General features: G+C 46.6%; 2 protein-coding genes across 2 annotated transcripts in view; both read right to left on the reverse strand.

The window, feature by feature from the left end:
* lamc1 (laminin, gamma 1) overlaps nt 1-5,589 on the reverse strand; it is a 41,736-nt gene extending 36,147 nt beyond the window's left edge. The window contains exon 1 of the mRNA XM_068341694.1: nt 4,929-5,589. Within this exon, the coding sequence (XP_068197795.1) occupies nt 4,929-5,301 (373 nt within the window). The 5' untranslated portion in view covers nt 5,302-5,589. The remainder of the gene's footprint in view (nt 1-4,928) is intronic.
* Nucleotides 5,590-6,582: 993 nt separating this feature from the next.
* On the reverse strand, nt 6,583-16,710 carry dhx9 (DEAH (Asp-Glu-Ala-His) box helicase 9). The gene is made up of 28 exons (XM_068341702.1): nt 16,554-16,710; nt 15,489-15,636; nt 15,266-15,412; nt 15,058-15,178; nt 14,836-14,975; nt 14,613-14,761; nt 13,433-13,479; nt 13,222-13,358; nt 13,058-13,147; nt 12,826-12,987; nt 12,671-12,748; nt 12,412-12,603; nt 11,705-11,846; nt 11,540-11,622; nt 11,316-11,472; nt 11,134-11,231; nt 10,837-11,050; nt 10,662-10,756; nt 9,660-9,733; nt 9,388-9,540; nt 9,147-9,307; nt 8,965-9,076; nt 8,716-8,877; nt 8,346-8,473; nt 8,042-8,271; nt 7,422-7,537; nt 7,144-7,344; nt 6,583-7,069 (listed from the first exon to the last, which is right to left on the reverse strand). Exons 2-28 carry the CDS (start codon nt 15,597-15,599, stop codon nt 6,757-6,759), a joined length of 3,813 nt encoding a protein of 1,270 aa, XP_068197803.1. The 5' UTR covers nt 15,600-15,636; nt 16,554-16,710; the 3' UTR covers nt 6,583-6,756.
* Between the last annotated feature and the right edge of the window lie 1,263 nt (nt 16,711-17,973).

Raw genomic sequence — 17,973 nt, forward strand, 5'->3', positions numbered from 1 at the left:
ACTTTAGTATTTAGAGTGACCTCAACTGGAGATTAAAGACTGAAATTTAATACATAACAACTTACAAACAATTCAACTTACAAACAATTCAACTTACAAACAATTCAACTTATGAACTCTTTTCTGTAACTACAGTGAAACAATAGCTACTTTATTTGTGATAAATTGTGAAGCAACATCATCTCCTGAAACTTAGGGGAGGGGTTTTAAAGCAGACCCCCCCCCCCCGCCCCCCAGTTACATCTGGTGTAATTATCGCCGTCTGTCAACAGCTGGACCTCCTAAAGCTAATGAAGTTAGCCTCTGACAGTTCATTCATCCCCAGGCAGCTGAAAGCCCTACGTCTTCTCGGGAGACGTTGGAGGCAGCAGTGCATTGTGGGTACACACCCCCTCGCTGCTTCCCAGCACAAAAACACAGTAAAGACACAGTTTTTCCTCTGGAGCAGCCAGCTGTTGAAAATTATACCAATCTCAGAGAGTGTGTGTCGGTGGTGGTGGGGTGGCTGTGGGTGGGGTGGGGGGGTCATCTGGTGTGGACTCATTGTTGTGCGTCTGTGGAATGAGCTCAGCGTGGGAACCTGGGACGGGGGGAGATTATGAGCGCTGCACAGCTGGACGGCGGCTCTGACTACTTACTGCATCTGATGAAAGACTTCGCCCTGACATTTCCAAAATGGAGGCTTTGGATCCCGGTGCACGCCCCCCCACCACCACAACTACCCCTACAACAACCCCCCCACCCCAGTAGAGGTTTGTGATCTGTTAGCCGTAGCGTCACGTCCAATCTGTCGGAGGAAAACGCTTTCCTGGAAGAAGGAAGATTTTTCTTTTTTATCTTTTCAGGAATGCTTTGACTTCGTGTTCAAACTTCAAACAGAGGCTCAGGAACTGAAGCGAGTAACCCCCCCACCCCCCCACGCCCCTCAGGACAGCCGCTCACGTGACGCCTCCTCCAGAGAACCCTCTGTAATTAATACACGCACTGAAAGTGAAGCAAAACACCTTAATTAGCCGAATGGAATGGAGCCATCCTGACCTCTGTGATCAGTCGCTCTTTGAAATGGAACTCAGTCAACGGATTATAAACGTCGTTATTTATTAAAAAGTTTTGTAAAAATAAAGGCGACATGCGCGGATGGCGTCGTCTAACATCACAAAGTCGGTTTCGGCGTCTCGTTTTTTTTTTTTTTATGAAACAACTGATCTAAACTAGGTGGTGAAGAACCCTTCAAACGGATGGAGTGGTCTCCTGTTGCCATGGATACCACACTTGACCAAAGGGAAAGGAGATTGTTTTGTTCTCTTTTGAGTTTGAAGAACATCTCAAACATCTCCGGTACGGTCCATCGGCCGTCGCCGCCACCGAACGGATGGATTGAACTGGACGGATGGTCTTCATCCTGGCTGCGTCTCGGCTGCGTTGGTTGAACCCAGATGAAGGTGGGGGGGGCGGGGGGGCCTCTCTCGTCCGTCTCCAGCTTCTCTTCTTTGCGGGTCTTTCATGTCAGACTCGAGCAGTCGAGTCCAGACACGCCGCATCAAAGAGACGAGCAGACCTGAGCTCCGGGAGCGCTTCATATTTCCTGAGATTAAGACTGCCGCCATCGCAGCTCCAATCTGAATTTCATCTCCCACATCCGTAGACGGCGGGATTAGAAACCCCCCCCTTTATACTGGGTAGAAACACGATCAACAACACGATAAAACCTGAGAAGATCTGACCGCTGGTTCTGACCCGGAATCAAACAACATTATCTTTTTACACGGAAACACATTTGATTCGTTCTCGAATGAAGACACGGATCTTCCCCAATGTGTTTAAATGGGTCTGATTCTGCCTCGTCAACATAAGAAGACAAATAAAGTTTTCTTCAAATCACAAGTACAACCCACCGCCTAGAACACGTGCTAAACTCAAGGCCCGGGGGCCAAATGTGGCCCTCCACATCATTCTATGTGGCCCACGAGAGCATACAGGGTCAGAATGTCTAAAAAATACGTCAAAAGCTTGCTTTGAGCAAAAACTACATTTCCCACAATGCATTAACCTCATTTTAACTTTGACAAAAGCGTTTTGAACAAAGTTAATGTTCTAACTGTGTAACTGTAATGTTTGTAACTTGAATAAGTAATAAATTCAGAGCTATTTAACATAATGAAGTACATTTATTTCACATTACATGTAGTTACATTTTTAAGTTACAAATTTTTTCTGAGTAACTAATGTTTGTAACTTGAATAAGTAATAAATTCAAGTTACAAACATTAAGGAGTTATTTAACAGTAAAGAGTAGTTACAATTATTTTACATTACACTGAGTTACTATTAGTTACATTTATAAGTTACATCTGGCCCTTTGAGGACAGCCGTTATGCTGATGATGTGGCCCTTAGTGAAAATGAGTTTGACCCCCCCTGCCCTAGAAGGTCGCGTCAGTTTTGAACCTATATCCTTTCATAAAAAGCTGTTTGAGCAAGATTTCAGACAGGGAGAGGTACTCTGGGCGGTTATCTGGAGGTCATTCCCGCCCCGGGTCAACAGGTAAAGGTGTCGTAGGGGTTTCCCACGCCGCGTTTCAGCAGACGGAAGCTCAGCCACCTCCGCAAAATGAGTCGTTTATTCCTGGGCATTGTGAAAACATGTCGAGGGGTTTGAAACCAAATATTTAGAGACGTCTAAACAGGAAGAGATGTCCAACGCTTCCACTTCTGCAGCAGCTGGAGAAACGCGTCCCGACGTTTAAACAAAAGTTACCCGATGATTCCGAACGCCAGAAAATCTTGCAGCGCCTGAGCGAACAGCTGTTGCATCAAAACCACAAGAGGACTAACAGCGACAACAAGCGCCTGCAGGGACGCAGAGGTTTAGCGTGTAATTAAAGGCATTTCCATCTGAAGCGGAGGCGCGTTCGTCACCTGAGGCTACGGCGGTTCAGCTCCATCCTGCAGCGTGACTGAACCGCTCAGGAATGTCGAGCGCCGCTAAAACGCCGCAGGGGAGCAGAAATAGACAGGTATTTTTAAAAAGGGGAACGCGAAGACGGCGTGCAACGGATTGGCGCGTGAACGTCGCGGTTACGTCATCGAACGTTTGAGCCAACCAGGAGAGGTCGAAATAAAAATCGATTGGACGTCATTTTTTTGATTTCCAAAGTGGATTAAGATAAATTAAGATAGATGGTGGGAAATAAAGAAACGTAATTCATTCAAATTAAACATGAAGTCATCGGTGGATCTGTCTGGAAGCGATCATGTCAGAGATTCCAACGCCAAAGCCAAGTCGTGTTTGGAAAACGTCCAACTGGAGCCGATCAATCAGCAGAAATGGTTTCTCAATCAACCCCAACTCAAATCCAATAAATCAGTCATCAGAAACAAGGATTCGTTTTCCCTGACAAAAGCCCACGGAACAATTCTCCACCGCTGACATGATTCCTTTCTTTTTGCCTTTTTCCAGAAGTCAAAAGTGTTGAAATTATGATTTAACATCGACTTGCTGATTTTGATGCATTTAAATTCTTCAAATGTGAAGAAAAAACATTTGGTAATAAATTGAAGTCAAACTATCAGGCCTATTTTGGTAAAAAATTATTCTTTCATTTCCCAGAAGTTTTTACTTTCAGAATTTCAGACTGTTTTAATATTTTTGGGCTCAATTGTTGCACAAATTGACTTCATTTCTTTACAATAATTCACATAATCCAGATTAAAAATGAGGCCTTCGTTAAAATCTGACTATTTTTTGCCTGATTTGTTTTTTGGCTTCATTCAAACGACCCGGACTTTGGGTCAAATAACCAAAATCTAAAATGGAAGTTGTTCTATTTTGGTTAAATCTGAACGGATTCGAACCGGCAGCACGTTTCCCCGGTCGTGATGGAGCTCTGGCGTCTCTCTTGACTGGAGACCAGCTGTCCCCACTGGAGACCCCCCAGCAACTGAATCCACACTCGGCGGGACGCCGATGGGACACCAGTCTGCTAACTTCACACCTCCGGCTGTTTGTGGAGAGAAAATCAGAGCTACGCAAAGTCGGAGCGGTTTGTCAAACAAACGCTGGAAATCTCAAAGACGACCAGTGATGGAGGAGCAACTGGTGCTGGGAGGACTGGGAGAGGCTGACCCTACAGTCAGGTCAGAAAATAGCTGCAACCCCCCCATCACACACACACACACACACACACACACACACACACACACACACACACACACACACACACACACACACACACACACACACACACACACACACACACACACACACTCCACCCCCAACAATGAGAACTATGTCCTCCATGCTCCACTGCAGAAAACCCTCCTAAATCCAGAAGTTTCCAGCTTGCAGTGGTTTCCAGTTTGAAGCACTGGTTTCCAGTTCACACCTCAGACATGTCCTGTTGATATGAAGAACCCATGACCTTCTCCTTCCTGCTGCTATCAGTTAGCCCTCATGCAGAAGTTCAGCGTCTCAATCTGAGCTCTATCTGCGCACAAGAACTCCTTGGAAAACTTCTATCAATTAAAATGTTTTCTTCAGAATACAAACAAACGAGCATCACATTTGTATATTCTTGTTTATTTTTAACTTTAACAACATCATGTTCAATTCGGCCCATAGCTTTGCTTTATTAAAGTCTTATAGGGAAACTTATCGGTGACTCACAGTTGCGGGTCAAGATGCGTAAAGCCGTCGGGCGGTGGAGCGACTGATGAGTGGATCGCTCCGGAAAGTTGAGATTTAAGATATAAAACAATAAATTTAAAGCTTTTAAAGTACGCCGAATTGAAAAATGGCTCAAAATGTGTAACATGTGAGAATTTTTATTTATTTGCCTGAGTGGTTTTGTCATAATGGAAGACACAAGGTGAATACAGAGTTTTTCTTAGGGGGTTCAGCCACGCAGCAGCCGGCGGCGGGGGTCTTACCGAGATGCAGGGTGAGGTTGATGGAGTTCGGGTACTGGATGCCCGCCAGCATCGTCTGGCTCTGCCACCAGGTGGTGTCCTGCTGGTTGTTGTAGTCGGTCAGGTAGACCGCGCTGTGGTGGTTCCGGGGGTCCCGGGCGTCGCAGATGTGGCAGGACTTGGTGACCCCGGTGGCGCCGGTCTGCACGCAGTATTCCTCGGGCGGAGAGCCGCAGGTGTTGGTCGCCACCACGGTCACGTTAAAGGCGGCGTTGACGAACTCGGGCATGCAGCGCTGCGGAGAGCCCCGGTCATCCGAACACTCATCCATGGCAGCGCGGACACACACCACCAGCCAGCTCCAGGCAACCAGAGCCCGGATCGAAGTCGGCATTTTTTTTAAAAGTCCTGTTCGGTTTCGAGAAGAAAAAAGTTGCGACACAAACTTTCCCGAACTTTTCCCGAAGTTAACGGTAACTGTCCGGCTACCGACAGATTCCCGCTGGAGCAGCTACGACCATGAAAGCAGCGGCTGATTGTCTTCGCTCCAGGCCGCCTTCGGAGCTCCGTGTCCCGGCTGTGCTGCTGCTGAGTGACGGTCTGCGCTCGAGCCTCAGCTCTTTGTGTCCGCCGCCATGCACGAGCTCCAGCAGGAAAAAGACGAGCCCTCCTCGGACTACACCCAGTCGGCTACTGCGCATGCGTCAGGCTCGCGGGGCACTCCGGCCACTTCCGCGTCAGTTCAGAAAAAAAAGAAAAAAAAAGTTAGAAAACTGAAGTAATTTAAATTAACGGATAAAATAGATGAAATAATGATTGCAGGAAACAAATTATAGTGTCTAAGTAAGTTCAAATTAATTAATAAAATATCAATAAATTATATTTTATCTTTTAATTTTTTTGAGTGACTCCATGAAGAATAATCCTACAATTACGTAACGTCATTTTAGTTGCTGATATAACTTGAAAATTTTATCTAAACTTATTTTTTTTTATAATATTAATAGAAAATCAGATAAAGATTCCATATTCACATTTAGTTTTTTTTTTATTTCTTAGCAAAATGTTATTTTTATCTTCTCTAATTAATTATTTTTCATTTTCTTGGTAGAATTTAGTTTCCATACTGGTCCTCAAGGAGGTTTTACCCTTATAGTAATTGAAGAAAACATGTGTTAGGCCGACACAAAAAAGTTGTTTTCTTCCCATTATTTATCATATTTAATTTCATCAGACCTCTGGAAACTGAAATCCTATTTCAAAATGATGTAAATCAGAAAAAACAACATTCAGGTATTAAAAGAATACTATAAAATACTCCATTACAAGTGTATGTACTGTATGTGAAAATATGATGCATTGAGAGCATCAGTAAACACACATATGGCTTTATGTCCCTCTATTTGGCTCCTGATGGTGAGGATAGCGCCCCCTGCTGGTGTTTACTGACCTGCAGCTGGACCAATGAGCCATCAGGAAGGTTTCTAGACTGACCCTGGACCACAACCTCTAATAAAAGTTCATCAGTGACTTTAAAAACTCACACCGGTGATGTTTAGAATCGTGTTCCGACTCCTACATTTAAAATCTTGACATTTTACTGAAGCAGAAAAAACATTAAAACTTAAAAATTTCTCTCATAGAAAAAAAAAGACATTTCCAGAACAGCTGATCAGCTTTGACGACATTTATTGGGAATGTTGGCAGCTGTAATAAACAATCAATACAAAGACAAACATCACCAAACATCAGATGAATGAAACGGTTTCTGAGGTTTAACGAAGACTTTTCACATTTGAAATGAAAATTTTTAACACATTAAACAAACAAAAAAACCACCTGTCGTTACCTAATAACCTCCCCTGTACCCCCCTCCTCCTCCATACCCCCCTCCTCCTCCATAACCTCCGCCCCCATATCCACCTCCCCCATATCCACCCCCTCTATAGCCCCCACCCCCTCTGTAGCCTCCTCCTCTGTAACCTCCACCTCCCCTGTATCCCCCTCCCCCATATCCCCCCCCTCCTCTGTATCCTCCCCCACCTCTGTAACCCCCCCCTCCTCTATACCCTCCCCGGTAGCCTCCTCCACCTCCCTGGTAGCCACCGCCGCCGCCTCTGTCGAAGCGCCCCATCTTCGGGGGTCTCGGCCCATCTCCCATCCTGCGAGATGACAAACGAGCGTTAGCCGGGGGCGGACTACTTCCTGGAGCGTTACCGTTTGTGGATGCGAGTACCTCTGGCTGCCGCTCATCATGTTGACCCCTCCCGCCGACGGCTTGGACACCTGTCGGATGAGGTTCAGCAGGCGCTGGTTGCTCTGGTCCAGCTGACTGATGAATTCTGGGTTTTTGGTCACCTCCACCACCAGAGCCTCCAGCCCCGCCCGCAACGCCGCGATGCCCCCCGCCACCTCGTGGGGAATCCTCAGCTTGATCCTGAAATCACCAGATGAGATGAAATAAAAAGTTCGGAGAAGATTCCACGTTGGAATTTGAGGATTGCATCTTCTCACCAGTCGTCCAGCTCCACCACGTCTCCGTTGGACGTGATCTTCTTGCAGGCGAAGAGCAGCAGCTGCAGCGGACTGACCAGAGTCATCCCTTTAGCCGAGATCGCCCTGGTTCGGATCTGACAACCAAAAAAAACAAAAAAAGGCAGTCAGAGATTGCAACATCCTGCGACACCCCTGAATTTTACCCTGACCGACACATTTTTGTGCCTCTGGCTTCCTGAAAATGTTGCTTTTTGTTCTGTGATTATATCTCATCAGGTTTCAGAGATGTGGACCTTAAAAGGCATAAAAGTGAAAATTTGACCTTAGTTTTCAAGGTCAAAGTTGTGATCTAATTTTAATCCCCTTGCCTCCCTGAATATAACGCCTTTTGTCTCGTCTTTCTATCTTATTCGGTTCCTGAGATATGTGCAAAAAAAAAAAAAAAGTACAAAAGTTGAAATTTGACCTTGAGCTAGTTTTTTCAAGGTCATCATCTCATTTTTATCCCCTTTGCTGCCCGGGTCATGTGCTTTTCATCTTTCTATCTGCAACGGTTGCGATAATATTTCGCTGGGTGTAAAAAAAGCTCGATTGAAAATGTGCGATTTCGTCTCCTGCGGAGACGCCGCGACCTCTACCTTCTCGCTGAAGACGAAGAACGGCGACGGGTACGTCATGTCATGGCTGCTGAAGGGGCAGTTGACGGAGGACTTGTGGATGAGGGCGTTGCGCCCCTCGGTGGTCAGGATCTTCCTCTTCTCCTTGTGGTAGCAGACGTTGGGGTAGGAGCCGAAGGTCAGCAGGGAGATCACCACGTCCAGGTTGGTGTCCGGACCGACGGTGTTGAACACCTGAGTCATCAGAGACTCTGACGGCGGAGAAAACGACCCGTTACGTCCCTGATATCCAGCAGGGGGAGCCAGATGTGGTGTGTTCAGGTACCTTCAGGGAATCCAGCGTTGACCAGGATCTCCTTCAGTTGGACTTTGGCCTCCCACGTCATCCTCAGAGTCGACATGTTTAGACGTTTGTGGTCGCAGAAGTTAGTCTCCGCCTCCTCGCCATTAATCCTGAACAATAAAAACAAAACGAACAACAGTTCAGTTCCCGTCTTTATGTGGAGCAACGAGACAGAACATGAAGACAGAAGGAAAGGAAGAGGAAGAAGAAGCAAGAGAACAAGAAGAACGAGAAGAAAAAGAAGAACAAGAAGAACAAGAAGAAGAAAAACAAGAACGAGAAGAAAAAGAAGAACAAGAAGAAGTAGAATAAGAAAGAAGGAGGAGGACAACAAGAAGAAGCAGAAGCCGACCTGACGTCGTCCCAGGCCTGGAACACCGACAGCAGAGCCACGTGATCGGAGAAACGGTTGCCGGCGAAGTTCCTGTGGACGAATCCGAGGCGTTTTCCCTCGCTGATGAACGGCTCCTGGAAACAGGAAGCGGCTGAGATCGTGCACATGGCGTCTCCGACACTGGAGGGACACACAGAGGGGGGGGAGGGATTAAACAACCAGGGGGGGTAGGTGGTCATGTGACAGGTGGATGGGGGAGGAACTGACTGGAAGAGGCAGCCCATGATCATCATCTTCCCCAGGCGAGGCTCGATGGGCAGCCGAGCCAGGATCCGCCCCAGAGGGGTGAGCTCGTCATTGGAGTCCAGGGCGTCCAGCTCTGGAGACCACAGGAAACACACGTCACAAACACGCCTCACTTCCTGTCCAGCGATGAAACAACATACGACCTCTCAGGGTGTGTTCGGCCTCGATGACGGCGTCCAGCGGGGGCGGCTCGATGGCCTTAGACAGGAAGTGTCCGATGGCGCCGAGGCGCAGCAGCTTGATGCTCAGGGAGACTTCGTGCAGCGGCGTCCTGAAGATCTCTGGCGTCATGTGGGTCTCCAGCCTGCAGGGGGCGACACGCCAGAGGTCACCACCCGGACGGAGACGCCCGGCGGGGACGCGGCGAAGGGAGGCGGCTTTCACCTGTCGAAGCGGGCGTGGCTGCACAGGTGGAAGCAGAACCCGGGGCGCACCCGGCCGGCCCGCCCCTTCCTCTGCTCCAGGTTGGTCTTGGAGGCCCAGACGGTGGCGTAGTTCGTCATGTTGTTGTGGGACGTGAACAGCTTCACCTTCTGCCTGTGGGGACAGAGACAGCCAGGGTGGTACGAGTAATACTACCAGCAATACTACCAGTAATACTAACCGTAATACTATGTCAGTAGCGTCAAGGAAGTACCGGAGCGCTGAACACTCACTTGCAGGAGTCGATGACGTAAACGACGTCGTTGATGGTGATGCTCGTCTCGGCGATGTTGGTGGAGAGAATCACCTGCAAACGTGTGGCGTCAGACGGAGTGTAATACCAGTAGTACTAATAGTATTAGTACTACTGGTATTAGTACTAACACTGTTAGTAATACTATTAGTACTACTAGTAGAAGTACTAACAGGAGTATTAGTAGTAGTAACATCTGTAGTACAAATAGTGTTACTAACAGTAGTAGTATTAGTAGTAACAGTAGTAGTGCCAACAGAACTAGTAGTACTACCAGCAGTATTGCTAACAGTAATGGTAGTAGTGGTAATACTAACAGTAATAGTACTAACAGAAGTAGTACTGCTACTGTTAGTACTATTACTAATAGTACTAACAGAAGTAGTACTACTACTGTTAGTACTATTACTAATAGTACTAACAGAAGTAGTACTACTACTGTTAGTACTATTACTAATAGTACCACTACTGGTAGTGCTACCAGCTGTGGTACTAGAGTAGAGAGTAGAACTTGATTGATCACTTAAGGAGGTTCTGTCAATTACTAACAGTAATAGTAGTAGTACCAACGGCAGTAGTATTTGCGGTGTTTTATTAGTACTACCAGTAGTAGTGCTAACATTAGTATTAGTAGTAATAACAGTGGTAATAGTAGTAATAACAGTAGTAATAATAGTAATAGTAATAACACTACTAATAGTAATAACAGTAATAGCAGTAATAATAGTAGTAATGGCAGTAATAATAGTAGTAATAACAGTAGTAATAGTAGTAATAACAGAAGTAATAACAGTAGTAATAGTAGTAATAGCTAGTAATACTAGTAGTAGTAGTAGTAATAACAGTAGTAATAGTACTATTCCTAGTAAACAGTGACTGACGTCAGGCTGAAACAGAAATCCTGAGATTCTAACAAACCTGACGTCCTCTAAAAAAAAACTTTCTTGACTTTAATGAAATGAATCAGGAAGTGATCCCAGACCTTGGTGATGTTGTCAGGAACCGGTTCAAACACCCTCCTCTGCTCCTCCCGGGGGATCTGCGAGTGTAGCGGCATGATCCGGTACCGGTTACTTCCTGGAAACAAGGAGGTGGAAACCCGTACGTTAGGACGTCGTTCAATCCCGGGCCTCCAGCTGAGCGGCTCGGCTCCGTACCGAAGTGGGGGTTCATCTCCAGGTGTCTCTGCATGGAGTAGATGAGGTTCCACCCCGGGAGGAAGATGAGGACGGCTCCGGCCACTTGCAGCGTCTCGATGTACTTCAGCAGCGCCTCCACCAGCTCGAAGGACGTCTCCTTCTCGTTGATCTGCGCCATCGCGTGCTTCGTCTCCGCCGCGTACTCCGGCCCGCAGATGGCGTTACAGTTGGTCTGCAGAGAGAAGAACGAAGCGTTGGCGGCGAGTAACTTCTTGTTTGACGGACGAACGCGTCGGAGGGACGGGGCAGTCTCACGTCGTCGTCTCCTCCGTCCTCGTCTTTATCCTTCTTCTTGCGGTCCATTGGCGGCGGCACGAAGTTGGTCATCTGGATACAATCTTCCAGGAAGTATTCTGAAAAAAATTATGTAATTTCAAATTGCAGTTTTCTCGTGGATTTTAAATTTTCATTCCGGTCCTGAAACGGGGGGGGCGTACCCTGGACGGGGAAGGTGCGTCCGAACACCTCGATGATGGGGCAGTTGAAGTAGTACTCCCTGAACATGGTGGTGTCTATGGTGGCCGACATGAGGATGATCCGCACCTCCGGGTAGGCCTGGACCACGTCCCTCAGGACCACCATCAGGAAGTCCGTCTGCGCAGACGCAGACGTTACAAATCTACCTCTACAGAATCCAGCTGGACGTTGGCGAACGACTCACGTTGATGTCTCTCTCGTGGATCTCGTCCACGATCACGTGACTGATGCCTCGGATTCCTGCTTCCAGCTTACGCAGCAAAACGCCTGGAATCCAAAATCCATCCAAAAATTATCGAGTAACATTTGCAGAACGCTAGCTAGCTCTTCTCCGGAGGACGGGACGTACCGACGGTGCAGAAGAGGATGCTGGCGTGAGGACGAGGGAGGATGGACTCGAAGCGGACACTGTAGCCGCAGCTTTTCCCAAGATCCTCTCCTCTCTCGTAGGCGACCCGCTCAGCCACCGACACGGCGCTGATCCGTCTGGGCTGGAGAGACAGGAAGTACAGGAGAACCTCGAGATAAGAGTCGTTTTGGAGTACAACCGCTAGTTGGCGGTTGGATACATCAGTGAGAACGGATCTCGTTCTCATTGGTGGAGTAAAGACGTAGCTCGTGTGTTCTTGTGACTTTTGTTTTTTTTTAAATTATTTATCATTGTTTATGTAACTTATGCATAATTAATTATACACAGGTAAAGTCTGCGTGTCTATTGGTTGATAAAAATATGTTGTTTTTCATAATTTAGGGGGTTTGGGGCTTTTTTTACAGGTTGGAACAGATTAAAATGATTTTAGTTATTTTAAATGTTTAATTTAAAAATAAAAAAAGGAAGAATTTTAAAATTCAATAAAAAATATTTAAAAATAAATACATAAAAATAAAAATGTAATAAAGAAGAAAAAGAATTTAAAATTTACACCTAACTTGTAGTTATCTTACTTGTTTAAGTGAAAAGTGTTAAAAGCTGAATGTGATGAGTCTGACATCAGCAGTTGGGTGATTTCCCGATGCGTTGGATGCTGAGTGTTACCATCGGATGCTGAGCGTTACCTGGGTGACGACGATGTTGCAGTCCGACGCTCTGCCCCCTTTGATGAACCGGTCCAGGATGTACTGAGGCACCTGTGTGGTTTTCCCGCATCCCGTTGCCCCCCTGATGATGACCACCGGGTGGTTGTCGATGGCGTCCATGATCTCCGTCTCAAACTGCTTGACGGGCAGCTGGTGGCGCTCCTCCGTGATCTGAAGGACAAGGCGTCACGTTACAGCATCACCTTCAGTTTGAACGCACCAATCAGAGCCCACTGACCTTCTGCAGGTTGGGGTCGTTGCTCAGCTGGTACGTCAGCTCGCTGTGCAGGTCGCCGCTGATCTGCTCCGGCGTGCACTGAAACGCAAACGATGACATCACCACCAGGCAGGCGGTGATGTCATCATCGCATCGCCGGACTGGCGAAGACTCACAAACGCCAGCGGTCCCTCGTCGATGTTGCTGCTGGTCCAGGGGTTCCAGTTCACCTGGGGAGGCGACCACGGGACGACGCCGGCGCCGCTCTGGCGCTGCGATGGCTCGAACGTCGCCATCTTGGGCTGAACCAGCGACACGACGTCGCCGGGGTTCTCCGGCTGGACGGGGGAGGAGAGAAATTAACCTCTCAGCGCCGGCGGAAGACAACTGACGGTTTCCTGGACTCACCGACGGGGGGACGTGGACTCCCAGCTCCTGGACGACGCTGGCGAGCTGCTGCTGCAGATCCGGAGGGACGTTGACCTCGGACGCCTCCAGCTGGACGGGAAAAAGCGGCGTGAGACTCGACCGACCCGACGGATCGGCGCGTTTTTTTGGATCTGCAGACTCACGGTTTCTCCTTCCTTCTTCTTGGTGACGCCTGAATACGCCTCCACCACCCCCAGGTGGTACAGCTGGCGCACCAGCGACAGCGCGCACGACTGCGCCGCCAGCTTCTTGTTGGACCCGTGCTCGCGCGCCGTCACCCCTACGGAAAAGACGTGACCTTTGACCCCACGCAAACATCAGCCGGCGAATAAAGAAGAAGAAAACGACTCTTACGTCTGCCCAGCTGCCTCACAAACAGCTGCATCTCTGCGATGAAGCTCCTGCGGACGCAAACACAAACGATCACCAGCTTCACTTCCTGTCTCGATTTTCAAAATAAGACGCCGAGCGGCGGCTGTGAACTCACCTCTGTCCAGCCCCCGTTTTTGTTTTTCTGCCGGACTTTTTTTAAACCGCCGGTGGACGTCCGCTCTCTGCCCTGCGGTGAACAGTGACATCAGAAATCACAACGGCTGACTCCGCCCAGCTGCACCCACGGGACGCCTTTAGAGGCACCTAAACGCCGTCCCATGTCTTCCTTCAGTGAGGCTGTGAGTTCTGATGTCACTGATGGCAGGAAGCCGAATTCCACCAGCTGGATGTTGGCTGGACGTCCTCCATTTACATTTTTTTTTACGGCTTTGATTGACAACTGAACCGACGAATCATACGGCTGCATTCATGCGCCGTCTGGGACGTCCTGCCAGCCTGTTTTTTCTGTCACACAGCGAGATCTCTCTGGTGTCGCCGACACACGCCGGAGGTCTCTGGGTTCATGGCAGTCCAGCAGAAAAACAAACAGGGACGCGTAAAACTAGACCCTAAACAACAGGTGGGGGAATTCAACTCGCAACCGATGCCTCAAAACAGACGGAAGAAGCAGAATATAGGCGTAGAACTGGAGTATTAGAGTAAAGTAGAACCTCGAGATACGAGTTTTTGAGATACGAGTCATCCTTCAGTAGGGGCGGATGGATACAACATCAGTGAGACCGGATCTCGTCCTCGTTGGTGGAGTAAAGACGTAGCTCGTGTGTTCTCGTGACTTTTCCGTTTCTTTTCATTCTTTATCATTTTTTGAGTAACTTATATATCATTAATCAGACACAGGTAAAGTCTGAATGTCTATTGGTTGATAAAAATGTTTTTTTCTTTCATAATTTAAGGGGTTGGGGGTTTTTTACAGACTGGAATGATTTAAAATTGAACTCTTATCTCGAGGTTCTCCTGTATTTTACTCCATTATCTTATGAATAATAATAATAATAATAACAACACTCTACATCCTGTAATTCTAAAACTGAACATTCCTTGTTCGGATCATGCTCTGCTCTGATTGGACGGCTCAGCCCGGTGCTAGTTCCACTCCTTCTCATCCCAGAGAGAAAAACCGTATCCGGGTCGGGATCCAGACCTGTTGTGGTCCGGTCCCACTTGGCTGTATTTATACTCAGCGCTGGTTTTCTCCTTCTGGAAGAACTGGTTCAGACGGGCTTTGGCGTTCTCCAGCGTCCAGTTCCCGTGGAGGTTTGCGTTCAGGTCCACCTCCTCCGACTCCAGCGTCTACGGGGAGGAGGGAGGGTTTTTACTTCAGGTCCTCCTCTGACAGTTTTATACTCAGAGACCTGGTGTCGTACCGCCTGCGCCTCCTGCTCGTCTCTCCTGGCGTAGTACTCCTTCAGGTTGGCTCCTCTGTCCCACGGAGCTTCTTCTCCTCCCGAGTAGCCCAGTCCGGTGACTCCTGGGATCGGGCCTCGACTGCCGCCGCCATCTTCCGCTGATGATGTCATTGGAGAAACGTTCGATAACGGCGTTGGAGTAAAGATTTCAAAACAGTTCCAACCTCCTCGGAGTCCTACCTTGTTCATTTTTCACTACGAGGTGAGGTGGAAGTGGAGCGCCAGATGGGAGGTTTCCATAATCACTCCCTCCTCCTCCTCCTCCTCCTCCTCCTCCATCAGGTTGGTCTGGAGTGACCACCTGGTGACACAACAATCAGAAATGCCTGTAAATCAGTATTTAATGTCAAAGACAGAGATTCTTTTGTAAAAGAAAAATAAATCTTACGCCGACGCCCAAAGCCGGAACCTCCGCCGCGTTCATTTGTCCGATTCGGACCAGATAGTTGACGAAATCCCTGGCGGCGTTGGTCTGAGCGTCCTTCTTGTTGGTGGAGTTGCCCATCCCGGTGTAGTTGTAGGTCTCAACACGGACCTGCGTGGAGACGAGCTGTGATCAGAACGCTTCTCTTTCAGCACCACATGGGCGGCAGAGCAGGGACAAACCTCACCTCACACATGAACTTCTGCCGGTTTTTGTTCCCTGCAGCTCGGATGTCGTAGTTTGGAGTCAGTTTCTTCTTACCGCACCAAGCGTACAAGAAATTCTTGATGTCGGCCATGATGGAGAGCCGGGTGGAGTTTCCTCCTCTGAACAGCCTTGAATGAAAGAGATGGAAAAACTTCAGTAAGCTTTAAAGATCCAAAGCTTCTTCTCCAAAGGTATCAGTATATAAAGAATAAAAAGACAAAACAAATAAAAACACATAGATCAATAATGTCTAAAAGTCTCCGTGGGATGTACTCGGGTGCAATACCACCACTTTAAATCTGACATTTAAAGGGCGGGTATTGCAATAACTAGCATGTGTCAAAATTGTTTTTACCTATTTTGCATATATTTCTGTCTTTTTATATTATTTTTTATTATTACTTCTATTCTAAAAATAAAGCAGCATCCTTAATTTAGTTGTATTTCATACATATTTTTGAATACATATTTAATTCAATGAGAATTAAGGCTATTCTATCCTTTTTTTTTATTCTAGAGGCAATGACACTCCTAGTTTTCAGGGAACCAAATCCAAACCTATTTTTTTGTCACTGCATCAACAAAATATATACAATATTTAATAACTAATCAGACTAACATGGTTATTTCTATTAATTATTATTATTAAAACGGAGATTAAACGTTAATTAGGTCTATTATTGTGGTTCTTTCAGCCTCAGAACAGAATTAAATCCACGCTTCTTCTCAGACATTTGATGAAAACAGCTAACATATTAGCAAACACACACATTTAGCTCCGCAATCAAATGGCAATTGTAATGGTGATGCGCTAACGTTAGCTCCTGATGTTAGCTACTGATGCTAACGTTAGCATCCGACCCAGTCTTCCTAACAGCAGCAGAATCAATGAGAGCTCTCTGAGCGTTTGTTATGCTAACGCTAGCTAGCATAAGTGCTCTATTCGTCCCGCCTTCTTAACGACTTATTAGTAGCTTAATGGCTAAAGTCAACATATATAAAAGTAAATTAATGTTTTGTTAACTTTAAAAGTTAAATTACTCACAATTATCGACAGAACATGAACCAGTGTGTTGTTAATTTAAAATATCCGTGTCGTTCAGGCCGCCTGAGATGCCGGTTGTCTCTGTCGTCGCGCCCCCTGGTGGAGTGGAGGACTTATCGTCGTTGCTGCATTACCGCCACCTGCTGGCCGGAGGGTGAACCGCGGTCAAGTTTTACAGTACAGTACTTTCAAACACTTCATGAATACTTTCATAACTTTAACAATATAAAGGCCATTTTATGACAAATTTCTTTGTTTAAAAAATTCAGTTTCACTGTAAATTCTATTTCAATAATGTCACCGGGCAAAGTTCATGGCAAAAGTTTATTTTGAGCACGTTCTACTACTTTGTGGTTGTTAAGAGGTGTATAATCTGGCCACAAATGGGGGTTTTAGATCATTCGTAGGTGTGACATTCAATAATTTCACCCATTCCCTTTAAAAGCCAGGTGTGTCCCACCAGGAGCATCGCTATCCAAACACTGGTCTTCGCTGAGGGACAGGTATGTGGTTCTTTGCCTCCATCATCTTCCAACAAAGAAAAGTAATTTCCTCTGAATGTGAAAACTTACCATAATCAATTAAGTGACAATTATAACAAAAATAATTCTTCATCAAGATTAAATACACAAATAATGCACAAGAATCTCAATGTGTGTCAAGAAGGACAGGACTGGAGTAAAGTACTACAGCTAGTGTTGCTACAACGTGAGAATCCAGGTGTTGACGGTGTGTGTGTGTGTGTGCGTGTGTGTGTGTGTGTGTGTGTGTGTGTGTGTGTGTTTGAGTCTTTGTGTGTGTGTACTCAGGGTGTGGAGTTGGCAAGGTAACAAGAACAAGCTGGGCGTGATTGAGTGTGTTACGTCTTGCAGTGTGAAAGTTTGTGTGTAACCATCGTCGGGGGGTGTGTGTGTGTGTGTGTGTGCGCTTGATCATAAGGTGTGTTTGTGAGTAACTGTGAGTGTGTGTGAGGTTCAGGGTGTGGCCGTCATAACTTCACCTCGGGATACGGTTTAGGGTCGGAAACAATCCTCAGCAGGAATCTGAGAGATTTCAGACCTGCGGGCTCTGATTTGGTTCTGGAGCAAAAACAACCAGAACATGTGAACACAAATCAGTGCTGAAACTGGTTTACATGCATCCATTCGTTATTTTACATTTATTATATATGTTAAACTTAAAGTACTTTGTCTTGCACACTCATACAGTGGTGCAAAGTGAGTACATTTACTCAAGTACTGCATAAAAGTTATATTTTAAGGTGCATTCAGACAAATACTTTTTACAATTTTGCAGATTCAGCTCAACACTAAAGACAAAGCTTTTTTTTTAATCCACCCAGCAGCAAATAGAATAAATTAAGAGTTTAAAAATAATGATGTCACTTATAAAATACAGTCAAAAGCGTCTTTTTCTGCAA

This window comes from Antennarius striatus, chromosome 18 (genome assembly GCF_040054535.1).
Source record: "Antennarius striatus isolate MH-2024 chromosome 18, ASM4005453v1, whole genome shotgun sequence".
Taxonomy (NCBI): Eukaryota; Metazoa; Chordata; class Actinopteri; order Lophiiformes; family Antennariidae; genus Antennarius; species Antennarius striatus.